Source organism: Nilaparvata lugens, chromosome 4 (assembly GCF_014356525.2).
Source record: "Nilaparvata lugens isolate BPH chromosome 4, ASM1435652v1, whole genome shotgun sequence".
Classification (NCBI taxonomy): Eukaryota; Metazoa; Arthropoda; class Insecta; order Hemiptera; family Delphacidae; genus Nilaparvata; species Nilaparvata lugens.
The window spans coordinates 52487131-52510280 of NC_052507.1; the positions used below are offsets into that span (position 1 = coordinate 52487131).

General features: G+C 34.4%; 1 protein-coding gene across 2 annotated transcripts in view; it reads right to left on the minus strand.

Annotated features, from left to right (window-relative positions):
- Positions 1-23150, minus strand: part of LOC111059986 (chromatin target of PRMT1 protein-like) — a 38677-nt gene that overhangs the window by 10187 nt on the left and 5340 nt on the right. For both annotated transcript variants that reach the window (XM_039425817.1, XM_039425818.1), the window contains exons 3-4: positions 20103-20259; positions 18566-18734 (exon numbers count right to left, since the gene is read on the minus strand). In XM_039425817.1, the coding sequence (XP_039281751.1) occupies positions 18566-18734; positions 20103-20259 (326 nt within the window). The remainder of the gene's footprint in view (positions 1-18565; positions 18735-20102; positions 20260-23150) is intronic.

Genomic DNA, 23150 nt, shown 5'->3' on the forward strand with positions numbered 1-23150 from the left:
TTTAATAGAATAAACAGTTGCCAACAGTTCGCAATTGAATTATCACATTTTCTCGAATTTTGAGCTTATTTTCAATTTTAGGTGAAAATGCTACTGAACATTAATTGTAGAGATTTTCATGCTCATTCTTTTCCACTTAAATTTTTTTGTTCAAATTGTATCTGAAGCCTCATAATTGGGAATCTAAAATCAAACTTTGCATAGATGGTGCAGTGCTCCTGAAATTTTTACAGATATGGGACTTGTGGCAGTTGATAGAGCTTATCAATGACTTTTCTAAGTATGAATTTAATCAAAATCGTTGGAGCCGTTTTCGAGAAAATCGCGAAAACCCTGTTTTCGACAACATTTTCGCCATTTTAGCAGCCATCTTGAATTGCATTTGATCGAAATTGTTCGTGTCTGATCCTTATAGTGTAAGGACCTTAAGTTCCAAATTTCAAGTCATTCCGTTGATTGGGAGATGAGATATCGTGTACACAGACGCACATACACTCATATACACACACACACACATACAGACCAATACCCAAAAACCACTTTTTTGGACTCAGGGGACCTTGAAACGTATAGAAATTAAGAAATTGGGGTACCTTAATTTTTTTCGGAAAGCAATACTTTCCTTACCTATGGTAATAGGGCAAGGAAAGTAAAATGAGATATTGATAACAGTAAGCTTAGTTTGGCTTTTCTGCAGTTCTTTGAGAAATTCAATTCTCTGTTTAATAGTATTTTCCACTGAGATCAAAACGGCCTACTGTGAATGTGGAAAAGTAGCAGAGGTTGAAAAAGAATGTTCAGAGCTTATGGTACACAGCTGAGTTGGCCAATATTAAAGCCTTAGTGACTCTGGCAAATAGTCTTTTTAAGTCTGTCACCACTGATGAACATAGGAATATATACAAACTCATTCTGAAACTGCTTGCCAATTCAATACGGAACATTTCAAGGCAGTTGAATTCGGAAAGAGAAATAGTTTATTTTTTTAATTTTATGTTTGCAGTGATAGAAGTGACAACTCCAATAAGCTTTTCTTCTAATAATCGAATTCATAGAATGTGTACAACAGTATCTGTGATTGCACTACTTCCCCGCCCGCTTCAAGGTGGTTTCAATGTTCAATAAGGTATTAGCTGTCGGGTACGATCACGACAACCAGACCCCTCATAGGCCTATCCAGCAGGGGATTTACTGTCGGGGAGACTAGTTGACGACAATTGTATACTTTGCCAGGGGATTTACTGTCGGGGAGACTAGTTGACGACAATGGTATACTTTGCCAGGGGATTTACTGACGCCTAAAAATCAAAATAGCGAGGAGACTAGTTGTCGGGGAGACAGGTTGGCGGCAACCCGTTCGTATAGCATCATCACCATACTTGGAGCATTGTCGCCCGCTGTTCAGGAGGCTGGGAATACTCACTGTCTTCAGTCAATATGTGCTGAACTCCCTTTGCTTCTGAAAGGCCAACTTCACACACTCCAAGCAAAAGGCCAGATACACAACTATTCAACTAGAGGGCGAGACAACATTGACCTTCCCTACTCTAGATTGGCTAAGCTGCACACTTGCCACCCAATGCGCGCATTAAAAATCTACAATAGACTTCCACTGCATGTGCGGGAGCTGGAGGCGAGTGTTCAAGAAAGTCCTCCAAGAGAAGCTAATTAACCTCCCTCTCTATTCTTTGAGTGAGGAGGAGATTGTATGTTTTGTCAGTCTCTTCGATCGGCCATCTTGAGATTAGTGTAAATATTTGAACTTATATGTTTTCATTAATCGACAAGGTCTATCCGGTATATACACTGGTCACAGACAGAAGAAAAATTAAATTAAATTGAATTGAATAGAGTTACGTTTAAAATTATTTATATAAGGGAACCCCGTACAAGACTACAGGTCTGTGTATAGGAGGAAACCTTCTCAAATGGAATAAAATTAAACATTCGACTGAGTCATTGTCAATATTGTAGAACCGTTTCATAATTGGATAAAAACACACATAAATGTTGTCAATTAAAAAAAAAAAATTTATTCGACCAATCAACATACATTGTACAAAATATTTCAGAAAAAACACTCTTAACTGGTGTAGCAAACACCTTCACATGCACAATACATTGTATATCAAAGTATAAATGAAACCCCCCAAGGTAATCCTGTGTGGGGCCCTTCTTCATACTTTTATTCACAATAGAAAAAAATGAAATGAAAATAAATAAAAACCAAATGAAAATATAGTCATACTTGGATATTACCATAGCCACCTCTAATACAGGTGGCTATGATATTACACATACATTTAAAAACTGTAAAATTTTGAAAAAGAATTACTAGAGAAAAAAATGAACATAAAAAAAATTAAATTCATAAAGTAATAAAACAGGTTTTTGTGCGGGCAGCACATTCTGAGTGATCATTAGTGTTGTTCAACTAACAGAAAAAGCCATGATAATTGAAAGTGCTATGACACAAAATTACATTATAGAATTCACGTTTTCAAGCATAAGATAACAATATCAAATTAGATACAAACAGGTGAATATCGACCTTAGATTATGGAATCCTCTTATATAAATATCATTGATTTCAGCAATGTATTTTTTTCAGTCTGGCCTTAACCGCTCGGTTATATTGGCACTTTTGTAAGTCAGATTGCAAGGCGTTAAAAAGCTTACAACCTACATACTTGAAAAATCGTCTGTTATGTTCAAGCCTAGGTCTTGGTTCAAGATGGCTGCGGACGCTGTTAACAAGTCTCTATGTGGTCACTGTAATAAATCTATTAATTCTAATGATGGTGCAATCATGTGTGATGTTCTCTGTGACATGTGGTTTCACTCGAATGTGCTAATATTTCTTCAAGTGATCTTTCGAAGATTGATGAACAAGGAGATCTTTCTAGATTGTTTTGTCCAACATGTAATTTGAGGTTAGAAAAACTTCGTGAGTTACAGATTAATACGAGTAGTCTAGTAGACTTTGATTGTAAATTGAGTCAGGTTCACAAAAAATTGAGTGCAGTGGAACAGGAAAATGTAAGAGTGAATGAAAAGTTGAATTCTATTTTGGCTTTATTAATTAATATAAATGGTAAGTCAACCCAATTTGACTTGAATGATGACACCGGTAACGGACTTGTTGATCATGACACGGACTGTTCCAGTTCAAATTTCAAAACAAAATCAAACATGAGCGTGACTGTCGATTCTGATTTGAATCGACATGCTGGTGGTGACACTGCCCGATTGTCAGGTCGAAAAAGATCGATAGTTACTATCGATTTGGTTGACAAGAATTCCTCGAGTTCGATTAAAGCTATTGAGGTTAGGAATTCCAACTCGGAGAATCAAAATCAATCATTGTCAAGTAATGCTAGGAATAATTATAAAATCGATTCCTTATCTTTTCCACCCTTGAACACTACTAATGATTCAGTAGAAAATGCTGGAGGTATATTAATCTTATCATCTCAACCTTGTTTGACACTTCTTATCTGAATGATATCTTCTAATAAGTTGTTATGAATTATGCTGGTCTATAGCTCTACACATTTAAAGTTATCAAAATTTTATAGGTAGTGAATTATCAATATTTGAAATATAAAAGTTACAATAGAATGTTATAGAATGAACAAAAAGGATTTGCGATCACGAATCTTTCAATTTATTATTATTGCTCAATTTTTCATCCTACATGTTTATTGAGTACTCAAGGCTACCTTGTGTTTTTATCCCATGGTTTTTTATTCTTTTTTTCTGACAGGGCAATTCAAGCCGTTCAGGCTCTGGTAGATTTTTCTATCCGTTTGAATATTCAATTCTTATCTTATATAGAATTATTATGAGTTAATGCATTCTTTGAATCTATGAATAATTTTGTATTTTACCTATATTCTATTGTGGGTGCTGACACACATGTTGAAGAGAATCAAGTTTTTCTCTCTTTCACCTCCTTTGTGTCTTTTGACCATTTCATTTTCTTTTTCTATATGCTATTTCTTATTTTATTCAAGTGTGTGAGTGTGTGTATGTGAATGAAATTCCAATGAAGGTAAATTAATTCGATATTCATTTTGAATTTCTGGTGTGCCACATCGAATATTGTTTAAATTCTATGAGTTATGATGGAGGATGAAAATAGTTGTCTTGTTGAGTTCTATTGATGAAGTTAATATTTCTCATATTTCATCAAGTCATAGTTTTACGATCTTCCATCAAAACATACAAAGTATAAGCAGCAATTTTGATAAGTTTGTCACATATATTAGTTGCTGGAAAGTGAGGCCAGCTATTATAGCGTTGACTGAGGTGTGGTTGGATACAGATGAGCAGGTGTCCCAGTATTATATTCATGGCTATGAATCTTGTTCAAGTATTTCCTCTTTCACAAGAGCCAACGGCTTGATTGTTTATTTTTCCACTGAATTAGTTGGTTTCAACTGCAGTGTAAAGGAATGTGAATTGGATGGTGCGGACGCTCTCTATCTTCAGTGCACCTTATCGAACTATAAATTCAATCTAATCGTTCTTTATGGATGACATGACTTTGAATGCGATAGGTTTCTTACCAGTCTTGACACTATTTTAAACATTCCTTCGTCTTGTGATACTGTCATAATAGGTGATGTTAATATCAACATTTTGGCGACTGGTGATAATAAAGTTGATGATTACTTAGAAGTTCTTAGCTACTACGGTTTTGAATCGATTATAGACATACCTACTAGAGTAACGGAAATAACATCTACTTGCATTGATCACGTATTTATGAGATCACAAAATGTTTCACACTTTGAATAATGTGCAGTTATTGAGGAATTAATTGGTGATCATAGAGCTATAACATTGACAATAATCTTAACTATAAATTTGATAAATTTTTTGAGGTATTTAAAAATTATATTGATTGTTCAAAGGTGAGAGTCGAATCCAAAATAAAATAAATGAATTCAAAGAAGCTCAAACCATGGATAACTGATGGTCCATGTGCAGCAATCCACTCTCGTGATAAAATATTTAAAATAATGAAAAGAAAACCTTCTAACTTAAGAATAAAAAATAACTTAAAAACTTTTTATATAAAAATAAAGAATTGGATTAAAATTGGAAAAAAGAAAGTATTATTCTTCATTAAATCTAATGCCTCCACGGCAAAAATGGCAAGTTTTAAATAAGCTGTGTGGAAATCCGAAAAAATGTAAACCCCTAAAAGAATTAAAAATAGAACACAGGGATGAAATTGTTAGTGATGCAAAAACATTGTCAAATCTTTTTAATGAGTTTTTTGTAAGCATTGGCAGAGATGTCGCTGCTAATTCTAATGGCGGAGCTGATAACATGGACTATCATAATATCTTCAAGGAAACTAATAAGCAGAAGTCTATATTCCTTGAAGCTGTTACCTATGATGAGCTCTTAGTTTACATTAGAGGATTAGAAAATGGTAAATCTTGTGGGGACGACGGTATATCTTCTGGATTATTGAAGAATGTTGCGCTTTCCATAGTTCCCATTCTAGTTTATATTTTCAATTGAGTCTCTCTACAGGGGTGTTTCCTTCTGGGATGAAGCTAGCGAGAGTGGTGCCAGTTTTCAAGTCAGGTTCTCGATTGAAGTTGAACAATTATAGACCTATATCCCTGCTGACAGTATTTTCAAAGTTGTTAGAGACGATAATGAAAGGGAGACTTCTAGAATTTTTTGATTCATGTAATTTTTTCTGTAGTAACCAATTTGGCTTTCGTGAATGTATGAATACTGAAATGGCTCTTGAAAGGTTTATGGCAGTTGTTTTCTCTGGTCTCAACTTCAGGCCAGCACGCTGTGTCGCGCAGGACTGTTTCTAGATATAGACAGGGAGTTTGCAGGACTGGGGAATATAGACTAACTCTGCCCCGTTAGGTCGGCAGCTCATCCCTGGGTAGGATTATTACGAGACTTGTGATTATTATTATTAACTTTCACGACGAAATGACACACTCCAATACTATAACGAAGCAGCAGACACCTAGTCCGCGAATTTCAACAAGAAATTATCTTAAAATGAAGCTTCTAGAGACAAATGATAAAAAAACATTGATAGACAAAGGTCACAGTGTTAGAAAGAATGTGGATAAACAAGTAATTAATAAAACATCAAAAAATAAAAATATAGTGACTGATGAGGTTCTCCAAATCTATTTCAGCGCAATGAATAATTCTATCAACAATAGACTCTCTACATGTATATTAAATCCTGTAATTGTTCAAGCAATAGAATGCCTCGACGATATTTCTCAGTTAGTGTCACCATTGAAATTAGAGGACCAAGAAACATATTTTCACCTATAAATGATGCTAAGAGCACTGAATTGAAAGAGGAAGGCTGCCATTGGAGTCTTGTAGTTTATGTTAGGGCTCTCAATGAATACGTCCATTTCGATTCGATTGGAAAACACAATTTGAAAGATGCATCTATAGTAACAAAGAAATTGGCTAAATATATTAACGTTGATTCAAATATGAACATACCTTTATTGCCTAAATTAACTCCTCAGCAAAGTAACACGGTGGATTGTGGTGTTTATGTGGTCTTAATGACGGAAACAATCATCTCGAGAATACTCAGAGCTGAATTCGGATTTTTCGATGAAAACATTCTCACATTACCCACTTTCACTGATGTTCGAAATATGGACAAAACGTGCACAAGTTGCTTCTACATTGTATACTTATGACACATCAGTATATTCGGTAAAAAAATTATGGATATGCTGCTAAGAAGATGCGACGAATCAGTTAATAATGAACACAATAATATGGAGTTAATTCGAAAAATGGAGAATAAAATAAAGACTTTGGAAGATCAAATTCAGCGGTACACTAGACAATTGCATGAACAGGATTTAAAATTACAGAAATTGAAAGGTGAAATGGATGTGCGAGACAATAGTGATAAAACTAGTGTCAAATCGAAATCGAAGAAGTTGATTGGGAAACGAATCCATGGAAACGAACATCAAGCATCAGAAACAATGTTCAAACACTGTTAGAAGCAAATAAGACTGGAAACAAGTTTAAACAAGTTAGAGTAAGGTGTTTCTCTGACAGTCAGGGAAGACAGGTCACAAATAGGATCAGGTCAAAGAGTAATTATGAAGTGTTTAATATGATGAAGCCAGGGGCGAAATTTGAAAGTCACAGAGGAGAGTGAAAGTATGTGCTCTGATATGGGTAATGAAGACCTCGCTGTGTTTATCGCCGGAACAAACGATGTGGCATGTAACGAATCTAATCGTCTGATTCAATCGTGTAAGCGGAGACTCACAAATATGCGCCACACCAATGTATTGATATTCTCAGTTCCACATAGATATGATCTACCGAGATGGTCATGTGTGAACAAGGAGATTAAAAGAACCAATGAACGCTTGGGAAAAATAACCAAACACTTCTCCAATGTGTGTTTCTCAGACTTAAGTTCTTTAGGGCCAAGATTTCATACATCACACGGTCTTCACTTGAACTATCTGGAGAAAAAATTCATTGCGAATACCATATTGAACACCGGATCGAGAATCACGGAAGCCATGGAGTCACCTAACCAGCCAATCCCTTTAGGACAACAGAGTGAAAACAATAGCATTTTTTTAGACTGAACGGCTCAACTACTGACCTATTGCCACCTTCCACGACTTCAAGATGCATTGCGAAAGCAACAGTGAATAATAGTTATATAAGAACTCAAATTGGGGGTTGCCAGAGCACTGAAGTGAACATAATTTTATGGAACTGCCAGGGTTTAATGAATAAAATCAATTACCTAGAAGTAATCGCTCTTGAAAATAAATCTGACATGTTAGAACTAAGTGAGCACTGGATGAGTGATGACGAAATTGTTATTTTATGTGCTGATTTCAATGTTAATTTTAATCAAGAATCTAGTCAAAGAGATGATCTTCTCAATTTACTAATTAGCTTTAATATACAAATAACAACAAATGAGACAACAAGACCTAGTGCAACTGGTGGCTCTTGCATTGACAATATTGCTACTGACATTCATTTTAGTAGATGGGAAAGTAAAATAAGAAACACAATTTTCTCAGATCATTTCGCTATTGGGCTGTCAATAAAACTGGAAAATACAATAAATTAAGACAAGAATAAGAATATAATTGTGACTAGAGTAATAAGCGATGACAGTATATTCACCTTTAAGAAATGCCTTCAAGAAATAAACTGGATAAGTGTATATGAGCTGAAAGATGTTGCTTTACAAATAAAAGAATTCCAAAAGCTTCTCATGTGGGCGGTAAACCTAACTTTTCCATTAATTAAAAAGAGAAGTTCATCTTCAACTAGGTCGAAAAATGGCTGGTACAATTCCGAATTATTAGCTTAGAAAATGAGGTGTAAGCAAATGTATTATCTGAATAGAAATTCCAATAGTGATGTCTTCAAATTGGAATATTATAGGATAAGAAGGGAATACAGGTCTGCAATAAAAAAGCCAAGCTTGATTATAATAATAAGTATATAAAGAACAGCCGGAATAAGACGAAAGCAGCATGGGAAGTTATAAATAAGCATGCTACTAAAATCAGTAAAGCACTGAGAAATAAGTGTAAAATGTCCATAGATGATATCAATGTGTTTTTTCTAAAAAAAGTAGAATTGATTAGCAAAAATATTCCCCAGAGCAAATTTGATCATAATTATTACCTTGAGAAAATTGAAAAACCAGAGTCTAATTTCAAGTTTGTACATTTTAGGGTAGAAGACGTTTTTGACACAATTAATAAACTAAGCAATAGCAATTGTTTAGATATACATGGATTGAATTCTTCAATAATTAGCAGCTTCATACATTTCAGAGGTTTTGACTGACTTATTCAATAAGTGCTTGGACTTGGAGATTTTCCCAGATGAATTGAAGAAGGTGAAGGTGATGCCTGTATACAAGAATGGTGATAAAGCAGATATAGAAAATTATAGACCGATTTGTATAATATATAGACCGATTTTGTATAATATAAATGGGTTTTTACCTGTTGCCCCCATGAATAAAATTATTCATTTATTATTTATTATAAATATAATATCTAAAATCTTCGAAAAGGTTATTTCATTGCAGTTGACAGCCTATTTTGAACAAATTAATTTGTTCTCAAGTGAACAATATGGGTTTCAGAAAGAATCGTAGCACATGTAACAATGTCTCAAGACTTATACAAGAAGTAATGGATGATCTTGAGAACAAAAAATATGTAAATTTTACTAGTTATGACATGACCAAGGCTTTCGAAACTATTGAACATATTAAATTGTGTCAGAAACTGTCCTATTATGGTTTAGATCACTCGGCTGTTAATTTTATTTTTTCCTATCTCTCAGGGAGGGAACAATTCGTTTTCGAGAATGGAAAGTATTCAAGGGGTGAAATAGTCAAGTTTGGGGTACCACAAGGTTCAATTCTTGGGCCTCTATTATTCATCATATACATAAATAATGATCTGCCAAATATAATCAATGTATGGGAAAGAGGCGGTAGTCCTTATTTATATGCAGACGACTTAGGACTTAAAGTAAGTAGCAGCGTTAAGGATGATATACATTCTATCATCTGTAAAATAATTCAACTATAGAAGATTGGTGTGCAGCCAATAACCTCAGTCTAAACATTAAGAAAACAAAGCATATGATATTCAGTTGTGACACGAGAATAGTTAATAAAGAGTCATTGAATTTCCTTGGAGTGAATATCGACACAAATTTAAATTGGAAGTGCCATACCAGTTACATTGCTAAAAAAGTGAATAGAGGTATATTCCTTCTGCGAAGACTTAATGGAATTGTGGGTTTACCTGTACTAATGAATGTGTATTTTTCTTACATTCAGAGTAATTTTGTGTATGGTATCCGTTTATTGGGAAATTGCTCTACTGCAATAATTCTTTTCAGGTTACAGAAAAAATCATTGAGAATTTTATGTAGAAAGCCCCCTCGCACACCATGTAGGAATTTGTTCATAGAAAGGGGTGACTTAACATTGCCATCTTTATATGTATTTGAATGTTTGCTTTACATTAGGAAAAACATTCGAGATTTTGAGATAAACTCTGACTTCCATAGTCACAACACTCGTAACAAGTACAACGTTAGAGTTAGACACTGCCGTTACAATGTATCTAAACAGAGCTGGCAGCAGATGTCCATAAAATTGTTCAACTGCCTACCTGAGTCCGTGAGAATGATGGATATCGCATCTTACAGGACGTATTTGAGGGACTTGTTAATCGGGAAATGTCTTTATACGGTGGATGAGTTTTTCGCAGTTGAATTTTGATTGGCGTGTTATATGTTTTTGTGTTAATATTTTTAGTCAATACCTTGACGTTGTTGTAACATTTTCCAATGTTTTTTTTAACAATAAATGATTTGGCTATTTGTGTGGTAAGCAGGTTAGTTTTGCAAGTGCACTATGTTGAGAAACTGAGAATAGCTTTTACAAGTATATTACTGTATTGCAGTTGTTGTCAGCTTGAGACTCACTAACTAACCGTCCTGTGATTAGATAACATGGTGTTGCGGACTGTGTTCTCTGCGACTCAACGATCAGCTGCTTTTTGAATAACGGTAACTTTTGTTTACTCGTGCGGTAACCTAGCAACCAACCAAGTAGCCTCTGCTTGTAGACCAATCAACGATTGAGACGGTTTAAAGTCTGCAGGCGGTTTTTAGTTTGAATTGCTGTGCTTTCCACTTGATGCTGTTTTTAGGAAGGTTCTGATACAGTGTTATTCTTCAATCAATAAATAATATAAGAATATCTGATAACATGAACTCGGCAATAAAGCAGTGCAAAACGGCCAAAGGTATTCCGGCTATATTATACAGGGGTATTAAATTTGGGAAGGATTCATACACGGGTAAAGGGGATGTTACGTGGAAATGCCTAAAAAAGAACTGTACTGTTTTAATAAAAACGAATTCAGATACTTCTGTGATTAGAAGTGTAACGGGTCAACATGCGCATGAAGTTGTGTCGTATACCGAGAATGACGCTGCTCTCAGCTTGGAGCAAGAGAATGAACATTTAAAAGCGCGTATGAAGGTATTGGAGGAACAGTGGAACGCCGCAATTGATCGCTCTATGGATCTCGATATTCGCCTCATGGAATTATCATCTTGTGAGTCGCGATTGAATGATAAAACGGAAAATACTGACAAGCTCACACATGTAAATCCACTTGTAGATCGTTTGAGCCAGTTTCTTAGAACAGAACTCCTTTCGGATGCGGACATTGATTGTTATTGTAGTTTTTTAATTGATTCGTTTCCTGGAAATTATGTGGTCCTGCCAGCAATAACGGCAATGATTATCAATGATGAGGAAGCTGATTTATCTTCATAAGTAATAGTGTTAAAGAAAATAATTTTACTGCTTTTGTAATAAATGACGGTCGGCAGGCAGAAGCAATTGACGGATGGTGCGGTTCCCATTGGAGTATTGTTATTTATGATTCTTTTAATTGTAAATTTTATATAATGGACTCGATGAAAAGATGTAATGAGAAAATCTCCATGTCTCTGATAAGAAGAGTTGGCTCAATCTTAAACTACAAGGAAATAATTATCCTTCCATGTCCTCAACAGACTAATAATTACGATTGCGGAATTTTTGCTATGTATTTTCTAGAGGAAGTATTTAAATATAGGAAAATGAATAGGAGTTTAACCTGTCTGGAAAATGGCCTCTCTCTTAATGTAAACTTTGATGCTACTGTATATAGGTGGAAAATTCTATGTAAAGTTTGTAGTTTTTTAAAACCCAAGTCTTTTGACTTGATGATTTTCAATGATTCCCAATGCAGTAAAAATTCAATGTCATATCCTAGCTCTAAAGAGACAATAATTTCCAAGTATAGAGATACTTCTCTTGGAAATACATCCACAAAGAAAGCTAGCACTAAGACAGTTGGAAAGGTTGTTAGAATATTTGGTGATAGTCATGGTCGTGATTTGGTGAATGGTTTGAATGGAGCCGTACCGGAAAATTCAACTAGTGGCTTTATCATGCCAGGTGCTAAATTTGAACCAATTGTAGATAATATTAAGAGTGGTACTAGTAATCTTACCAATAGTGACCATGTGGTTATTGTAGGAGGAGCAAATAATGTATACTGTAATCAGGCCGCTAATTTTTTAAAAAGTATGCTTTCCCTTCTTCAGGTATTGAGTTTCACTAATGTATTAATTTCAACAATACCTATAAGACATGATCTACCTGAATGGTCTTGTGTAAACAAAGAGATAAGGAAAACTAATAGTAAAATAAAAAGGTATTGTGGAAGAATGCATAATGTTCAGGTGATAGATCTTACTGAACTTAAGAGGGAACATTTTACCAGGCATGGGCTACACCTGAATTGGAGAGGTAAGAAGAGGATGACGGAAAAAATTATTGGATTGATGGAAAATAAGATAAATGAAGAAGTTATTGGTCTTGAATATGACCTCAACTCCCCGGAAAACTAGTGGTTGGTCCTGTTGATATAAGTATTAACAGAAAAATCTTGGAAGGTAATAGAAAACAGGACCGTAGCTCTAATTTTCCACCTGCTTCTGAACCCACTCATAGTAGTAATTTGAAGTATTTTCACTGGAATGTGCAATGTCTTAGGAATAAGTTGGATTCGATTGAGTACTATTTACATTCTAATAGGATTGATATTGCATGCTTGGTTGAAACCTGGCTCGAAATTGATGAGGTGGAGTTGTATAGAATTAAAAATTACTCAGTTGCGAGTTCATATTGTAGGTCTCTCAGGAGACATGGTGGTTCAATTATTTATGTTGAAAACAAAATTACATTTAAGCCACTTGAGGTTATTAACAGTATGTCTCTGGAAATGGTTATTGAAGTATCAGCGGTGTTGCTAAACGAGTATAATACTATAGTGGTATCGCTATATAGACCTAATACAAATAATACACGGCAGTGTTTTATGATCTTCATGGAAAGGTTGGCTTGCATTCTTGAATATTTGAGTAAACACAATTCTAAAATAGTTTTCTGTGGATATTTTAATGTTGATTTCAGGAAAAGAGGTGACATTGTTTCTGAATTGAGAAATATTTTTTTATCTTATGGATTAAGTTATTGTTTTGAGGGTATTACTAGGCCTGGGAAAAATTATGACACGTGCATAGATAACATTTTTACCAATGTGGAAAATCATTTTTTGTCTTGTGAAATAGTAAAAACTCTTGTTTCTGATCACTGGGCTCTTCTTCTAGCAGTCAAATGTAAAAATGAAGGTAAAACTAAGAAAAAAACAAATGCAGCAACAGTTGAACGTTTAGTGCGTAGCATGAATAACAAAAACATTTATGCTTATGAGTGTCTACTGAGTGCTGTAGATTGGTATAAAATTTATCTGAATAATTCATTGGACATGAAGGTTGATTACTTTCTCGAAATTTTTTTTAAATGTAATAAATAAAGCTTTTCCGCTTAAAAGAGTTAGGTATAAGACCACTTTGCCAAAACAAAATAGAGTATACAATCCCGAGTTGAATTGCTTAAAGGATAAATGTGACTGGCTTTATGATATATACTCAAGAACAGGTTCATCTCATGCTAAAGCGATGCTTAAGAAATATAAGAAATCGTTTAAAAAATTGCTTGAAGAAACTAGGCGCAAAAAGAATGACAACTTCATAGAATCTTCTAGCAATAAGAGTAAAGCGATATGGAGTATTATTAATAGTGAATGTAATAAAGAGGGTCAAATCAAAGTATCTGATAGCGAATTAGATCCATTTGAATTTAATAATTTCTTTGTTGATAAGATCAACTATTTGTGTAGTAGCTTAAAACCATCTTGTTCATTTAAGTTCAGTTTAGTTAGTAAGGGTGAAGTTGAAAGCGCTATCAATACCATGAAAGCAGGTAGATGTGAGGATGTTTATGGAATAAACACCTTGGTTGTGAAACTAGGAATGAATTATTTGAGTGATGTTTTGACTCATATTATAAACAGTTGTATATTGAGCTCCATCTTTCCAGATGCACTTAAGCGTATAAAAGTGATTCCCATATTCAAAAAAGGATGCAAATCTGAGTGCAATAGCTTCAGACCTATTTCACTTGTTCCTATTATTTCCAAGGTGTTCGAAAAAGTATTGAATAAACAAATAGTTCAGTATTTTGAAGTCAATCGTCTTTTTAGTGACTGCCAATATGGCTATAGAGCAGGACTGGGAACTGTCAAAGCAACTGTTTCTCTCTTTAATTTTCTTATTGAGTCATTGGAGAAGAAAAATCCAACTGAAATAAGACTATTTGACCTCTCAAGAGCTTTTGACACGGTATCTCATGAAATTCTTTTGAACAAACTGGAGTATTATGGTTTTGAGAAGTCTGCAAGCAATCTCATACGTTCTTATTTGAGCAATAGGTTGCAAAAGGTAGCTTTCAATGGTAATGAGTCTAGTTACTTGCCTGTTTCCTATGGTGTGCCACAAGGCTCTATTTTAGGCCCAATTCTGTTTATTATTTATGTAAATGACATGCCAAAAGTAATTGGACCATCAGCTAAAGGATACCTGTTTGCTGATGATCTAGCGATTTGTGTTAGCACAAAGACCCTTTTCAACTAACGACAGACCAATAAATGAGATGACTCTTATGGTTGAGAACTGGTGTAATGCGAACCTGTTGTGTCTAAATTCAGATAAAATTCAAAAGCTCAGTGTTTCGTATAGCAATAGTTTACATGATGGTGGCCAAAGCATGGTTAATTTTCTTGGATTTATCATAGACTCAAAATTGAAGTGGAACAGTCATATTGATAAAACGGCGAATAAGATGAGTAAAGGACTTTTTATGCTGAGAAAGTTGAGAACAATTGTGAACTTACAGGTCTTAAGAACTGTATACTTTTCACATTTGCACAGCCATCTGTCCTATGGAACTTTAATTTGGGGCTCTCAGAAATATAGCAGTAAATTATTCAGGTTGCAGAAGAAAGCGGTAAGATTGATTTGTGGTCTTCCTTACAGAGGTCACTGTAGAGAGAGTTTCAAATCCATTTGTATTATGACACTTCCCTCATTATATATTTATCAATGTTTAGTTTATGTTAAGGAAAACCATAGCTCATATGTTCAACAGGGTGTGTGTCATAAATATAATACCAGGAGGAAGAACAATCTTGCTATAAATTTTTGCAATTACTCTAGGTCACAAAAAACATTTTACTACATAGCTATTAAGCTTTTCAATGCTTTACCTGAGAGGATGCAAAGTTTACCATTGAATGTATTTTCAAAAATTATCAAAAGATTCCTGTTAAAGAATGCGTTCTATACATTGGAAGAGTATTATGAAAGTGTGTGTTCTATGAATATTTTCCATGACAATGCATCATAATTGTACTGTAGTTACCTCCTGTAATGTGTTTAATGTATTGAGACTGTTATTGATTGCTATTTGGATTTTCTTATTAGTTAATAGTGAGACTCTGTTGCTTGTATGTTTAATGTGTTTTTTGTTGATTGTATCTTTGACTTGTGTAATGCCCTTGATGTCCTCAAGGGTTTCTGCAAATAAAGAAAATTTTGAATTTTGAATTTTATATGAAGCTACGCTGACCAGCAGTAGTCAATAATCTAGGAACAGTAACCAGACCTGACTCCTCCCGTCTTGTAATAGCACAATCCGTTCTATTAATGAAATGAAAAAGTGATAGCTTCTTATAATATAATATGATGTGTTTCAGGTATATCTGTCTAATCGGTAGAACTGAAAATTCCAAAAAAGCCAATCTTGTTGAATACATTTGGGTGTGATTGTTGACGAAAAGCTCACTTGTTCCCATCGTATTACTAATATAAAAAGCCATCTGCTGTTAATACTGAGGAAGTTCTACTTTTTGAATAAATTTCTCCCTATGAGTGTCCAGAGGCAGCTATATTTTGCACTTGTGGATTCAAAATCAGCTACGGTATAAATTGTTGGGGCTCCACTTACATTAGTCACTTGAAGCCCTAATCAACTATACAAAAATCCATTGTTCGTGCCATCAAGAAGGAGGGTAGATATGAACATTCTTTTTCTATTTTTCAGAGTCTCAGATGCTTGCCTCTCAGATATATCTCTGTTTTCAAGGTATTGTATATGTTTTATGTTATGTCTGGAAACTGTGGTCATGCGCTGTTCAGGGATGTTCCTAGTTATCAAACTAGAAGAGTGACATCTGATTTACTAAGACTTCCTAAATCGTATACTTGTTTCCAGAAATCGTTTGTATTTCTCGTCCCTAAGTTTTTCAACAATATTCCTCTTGAAATAAAGAGAACACAAAATCGACTTGTTTTTAAAACAAAAGTTCTTGGATGGCTTAGAGGTCTTATGCTGGACTATTAGAGACCTTATTCAATGTGGTTTCATAGTTAAAATACTCTGATAATGGTGGTTATGCATTGGGAAAAGGAGCCGGATTTGGAAAGTGAGCATGGTTAGTGTGAATGTGTGAGTGATTGGTTGCTAATTTTTCTTTCTTTCTTCTTTTTCTACTTCTCCATAAATCAATAAATTATCACATATTCATTCCTGCTTGCAGACGTAGAGTTTTGTACTCTCAGCAAGCAGTATTTTTCTATCCAAATTCACAAATTAGTCCTGATTTAGCATGTTCGAATTCTTGTCTGAAGTTATTGTTTAATAAATTAGACTTTTTTATACTTTATAATATAACTTATTACTCTAATATTGTTAAGCTGTATGATTTTTTTCTCATAATTTGTAAATATTGTGAATTGGATTGAATAAAATTTGAATTTGAAATTTGTTAATTTGTATTCATGATAAACTTTAATAAATTTGCTATTATGATCTTCCTTGAAATTGTTGTCACATGGAACGTTGCTGTTAGTGAATGAGGGGTGACATTCATCTCATCAAGAATCAGTCCGGGTAGGCAACTTCAGTACGTCCGAAACTGAGACCCTCCCTGAATGAGTACAATCGATTCATTTCACTAGTTTTAACCAAGCACATATTGAACCTTGACCAATCTCGTCATTCAATAAAATATGTCTGTAAATAATAGATTTGTCTTTAACAAGCCTGAAAGGAATTGGTTTTAGCTAGCAGCTTAGCAATCCAGTCCAGTCTAGCAATAATACTGTATTCTGTGAATAACAATTAATAGCCAACCAATAAGTCGACAGTAGAGCAAGTAATAATTACTCTATGAAGAGCTACTAGGAAGATTCTATTTCTTCTCTACAAATTAAATTATCTACACTATAATGATCTCTATAGCTGGTTATTAGCTACCACCAAAGATATTATAGTAGGCTAAGATAGGGGTAGGTCGAGACGCAATAAAGTGCAATATACTAGGATTTGCAGATGATCTGGCCGTATTGTCGGTGAATATGAGAGAAGTTAGATCACAGATTGAGAGTCTTGAACGAATTTCACAGAAGATTTGTTTCAACATATCGTATGAGAAAACTGAAATTATGGCAATGGATCCTCTTTGTGTGAACAAGATCAAAATAATAAAGAATTAAAAGTGGTTGATCATTTCAAGTACTTGGGAGAAATTATTCACTGCACATTGAAAGAGAACCGAACATGGCAGAACCGAATAATGAAAATGAAGAGAGCCCAACATTTGACTTGAAATATTTACAATAAAAAATGTCTCTCTATAAAATAAAAAATTCGCCACTATAATAGTGTAGTCCGTCCAGAAGCGCTTTATGCGTGTGAAACTCTCTTACAAATCAAAAATGTGAACAAGACAGATCAGGTGAGCAAAACATAGAGACGGTCTATAAGAACCATCATAAATAAAAGTTATCAAAAGAATGGAGTCTGGAAAATTGCAACCAATGAGACAGTCTATAAGGAAGTAGAGCCCATCCTCAGTATAATGAAAAAACAAAGAATTTCTCATTTTTTCCATGTTCTGCGAATGCCTGAGAATCGAGTTCTGAAACAGCTTGTAATGCGTAATTTAAAAAGAGAAAATGTGGCAAGTATGTTGATTAATTAAAACAGGATCTTCAAGAAATAGGCTTGGAAGTTGAGGATGCCATTGATAAAGTTTTACTTAAAACGCACATATTCAATTTGCAAAAATGCACAGGGAGATTGTAATCACTGATGCAGAAAGACGACAACGATCCGAGAGAATGAAGAAATATTGTGCTGATAGAAAAGCCAGACAGCTTCAGAACCATGGACGTTTTTAGTTGATTGACTCAAGTGGTCCTATGTGGCCAAAAATGCGAAAAAAATTATAGTAGGCTATCTCCACTACACTAAACTATTTTCAGAAATATCAATTAAAGGGCCCATAGTGAGATAAAAATAACATGGAAATAAAAGAATTGAACTGAGTTTTTGAAGGTAACGCCAAAAAATAAATAACATTTTTGTTCCTTTTAGTTTCATGCCGTTAAATGAAATGTAGTTCAAATCATTTGAATCATTTGAATTTTTTGTAAGGCATTTAATTTGATACATAATTTTGAGTCGTGAATCGAGATAATTACTCACTTAATCCACCTCCAATTTGCCTTCGTCCCCTGGTACGTCCCCTCCGCTGCAGGCCGGCGGCTATCTGATTCAAGCGTCCACCTCTGAGGCTGCCGCGTCTGGTCAACGTCAGCCGGTCTTTGATGCTGCCGAAGCTCGTTGTCTGGCCTAGTCGCTGTTTCAGGCTCCTCTAAAACAATATAACAAATTATGATTTTACACAATCTCTAAGGTAATCTTGTTTTGTCTAGCATTTTTGTATATTATAATATCCCATTTCCTTCAATATTGAATGCTCTTGCCGACACACATCACCGAATGAAAAATTGGAAGTAATCCAAGGACAGCCAATGTGCCTACGGAGCTGATTTGTGAACAAAACACTTTACAGATTGACTGAATCCTCCGCGTTGCTGCGTCTATTAATAAACATTTATTTCGTATTGCCAAACATTTGGAAACATACACTAGTCATGTATTGAAGAATAAATCAATTGAAATATTGATATGATAAACAAATGCAGATAGAATGCTTTAATACAGTAATGCCTAGCCTATTCTAACCATGCCAACAATTTCAATGTTTTTTTTGACATTTGTGGTATACCATTCCGTTCAGTTTGGTCCTTTTCGATGTTTAGCCTAGTATACATTATTTGTGCAAAAATACAGTTCAAGAATGCTTTCATGTGAATCAACGAGTAGGCTACATCTGATAATCCGGTCCTTTTGCTGTTCCGGCCTAGCACCCGGGGTCCCATAGGGGACGAATTAGCATGAAATTAGCACGTAAATTTAATGTAAAATACATGTTTTTTCTGAATCTATATTAGAATATGGAATATGTTGTCCGTTCGGAAAATGCAAGTGCATTTTTAATGTAACATTTTCAAAAAATACACTAACCTTAAAACTTACACTACTCAACTCTAGAATAACATTTATTTTGGCACAATTTCATTCATTGCAAACATTTCTAATAGGTAACAGATTCCTCTTCTACTCGACCCCAACAGTTCAAGTTGAGTTGGAAACTTTGAAATTACAAATTCCTTCCATTGAAGGCTTGTCTAAGGTTTCCATTACTGCCACTATGTAGTTACTATCTATTATCACAGAGACATCTAGACTATCTACATGCTCAGTCTGTTGAGACTATCTAGTATAAACAGTTCACTGTTTAAAGTCATCATCTAGTATACGGTCTTCTAGCACAATATCATAATTTGCATATAGCATAAATAGCATAATTTGCGTAATGAATTCACGTTCATAATTAATTTTGATGTAGTTATGTTCGTTATTATGTTGTTACTCCCGAACAGTATTATACGCGAATAAATTATGAATTAAATACAAAAAATTTATATATATTTTTCTTTGAAACTAATCCAAATATGTAGTAATACATTCAGTCTCTATCTAGTATTAGAGCTTGATGCAAGTCGATCGAAGAGACTAGATTCTAGATATGTTACTACATATTACTGAGTAATGTAGCTCTTATTTTAACAAACGATTTTTCTTAGAACTGTAGCAACATGAAAAATGAACCAACCTTTTTGATCTTGAGAGCAGCCATGACCGCGGGACGGCGTTCCATCTGCTGCGCGAGTCGTCGATTCTTGGAGGTGATGGCCGCTACAGTCTGCCTCTGTCCGCCTCCGCTGCCCCCGGCTCCAGCCTCCGCCGACTGACTCCGAAGGTACGTGAAACTGCCGTCAATAGCACACAACAAATCAGGCTGCGCCTCTCTCTACTTAAACGCTCGCTAATACCAACCCAGTCGTCGACCAACTCTGCATTGCCAGATTATTCATGTGTAGCTCCATCATAACAAATAATCATAAGTGTTGCCACATTAATCGACACATGCGTGTCTCAAGTTCATAAGTATTTCCAGATATTGCATAATTCAAAATAGCACAATGCATTCAATAATAATAATCATTGCATTCAAGTATTCAATCAATTCAGACCTCGACATCACCTCACTCGATATATATCATCTCTATAGATATTTGAATCTTCACATAATTAAAAAAATATATCGCTCACTATTGAGAAATGTTGAATCCTCGTCTCAATTCATTTTCCAATTTGCAAATAACATTTAACGCAGATTGCATAATTGAATCCTCATCACAATTCCTTTTCCAACATTTATTGCAGGTACTTCCTTGTATGAACCACTTAACCTGGACGTTAGCTTCTTATCAAAATATTATTGTAATCGTACAGTTTCTCAAGTGCCATGTCGATTCATTTTACAAAATTGGAGGTGAGTGATAAACATGTCCTGGCCAACATGCGTGACGCGAATCAGATTTCCGCTCTTCTCTTGTCATTGAGACATATATTTCAGATACCTCTTGATCAAAATTGATTAAAACTTCTGGGAAACTCTCCACAATATTCAGATATCGAGTGTCTTACTTGGATGCCGGTTGTCTCATTACTATACTGTTTGCATTGTTAAAGAAGGTGGCCGATTGATTGAAACCAAGATAGAATGATGCGGTGGCCGATTGATTGAAACCAAGATAGAATGATGCGAAAATATGTGTGCTGGAATTTTTAATTGAGAACTTCATCTTATGTTACTGAGAACTTCTATCTCCTGTAACAGATTGCCTTCATCATCTAATAATGGCAGATTCATTTTCCTAATATCAATGCTTTTTGGCTGAAGCATGAATTTTCATCCAGCAAATGAAAGATTTATATTCATCATTAGCGTTAATTATCAACACAAGACTTCTTCTACAGCAGCTCAAAAATGTTAAACATCAATATGATAGATTTTATGAGTGGCTTTGATCACGAGCTAAGGTTCGAATTGAAGTGATTGAAAATCTTCTTCATTTTACTTTATCAAGACATAAGCTGCTCTGCTCTAGATCTTACAATTTCAACCGCTCAAAACTGTTTTCAATCACGTATAAAAAAGAAAATACCTCTTCCAAGATATTAAACGCTCTAGATGAATAAACTCATCAATATTTGAAGGAAATTGAATTAACATTGAACATACGTCTATCATTGACAATTATGTGACTACATTTTAGTTACGGTAATAATCTGGCGTTGGTCTGGGTTGTATTAGAATTAGCCATTAAGCATAGAGACAACATAGAATTATATGTTAGCAGAGGTGTTAGATTTATGTATTCAGAGCCCAAGTGTCATAGATTGTACAGATAGTAATAAAATGCGGCAGCGTTTTGAGAGCCAAATATCAAATAGCCACTCATAAAATCAAGAATAGTCATCAACTGTACTGTGAATAAACTTGAAAACCTCTCTGCCCATCATTTTCAAATGCATAAGTATACTTTTCAAAAAATTGCGATAAGACAAGTAGGCTCTATTCTGTTTCACTACATGAATGTATTTTCAAACCAAACGGAAAAACAATGACTGATTTTCACTGTCACAATCGTGAAACATTTTTTTTTTGTCAAGTATTTAGACACTGACAATTCTATTTTCCTTCATCTCCTTCGTGTCAAGTCATCTCCGTCTCTAGTCATCTATTTTTAAATTGCCAATTTTAATATAAAACGTTTAATTTATAACAATTCAGCTTCACTTATCTAGCCACAACCTAATTGCTCGATTTTTTAAATTTCAACTAAGAATTGTTTACATATACTTGGAAAATTGAAATAGCAAATTCAAGTTCCAGAACTTCTAAAATTATTGACTTTTTACATAACGGTTCTAGTAAATAACTCAAAGGCTGTTAATTGGTATCATTTTTAGATTTAAGTTTAGTAGGTGGTTTTATTTGTATTGCAGGCAATAATATGCATTAAGTTACAGGTTGAAAAATCGATAGCACCAAGTTGAGCATCGATATCAATTTAAGTCGATTGTTATAATAAGTCGAATAGGTTTCTTTACATTCTCAGTTTCTCACAATGTAACAATATAATTCCTTAATCTTTGAGTATAAACTAAATAAGTAATATTATTGGTGGTCTTAATGATTTAATAATTATCTTTTAGAACGTTATACAAATACTTATATATTTTACACAACATTACTTCAAGTGAAAAAACACCATCTTAGCATAGCATAAAATTGTGGAGAAGTTGGAACTCTAGACGTACTTTTAAAGAAGAACATATTAGAATACTCTTCCCAATTTGTGCAAAGCCAAAAAACAGAAACTAAAATAATTGAGTAAATTGTATACAAATTAAATTTTATTCAATTTAGAAAAGGATATTTGAGAGCAACATAACACGAGATCCTAATCGTTTGACAAATTTTAAACTGGTCTTTATTGTCCTTATATTTAGCAAGAGATGGAGTCAGTGATTAAGCAAACCTCGTAGAAAAAATTGGAGAGGACCATCTTGAGATAGAAATTACTTCTCTGTGAGAAGCCAGCAAGGATTTTGAAGAGCGCAAGATCTACTACTACAGCAGTTTTATCGCTGGTGAAAGGGCTTTGGATGCTTTTGAGGCTGGAGATTCCTTGGGATAGGTGCAGTGTGATTTGAATAAGGCTTCTGATTGTGTCTGCTATGAGAATTGATATAATGTGTTGTTTCTGATGTGGCACTCAACACTCTACCTTAAAAATAAGAAGGAAAA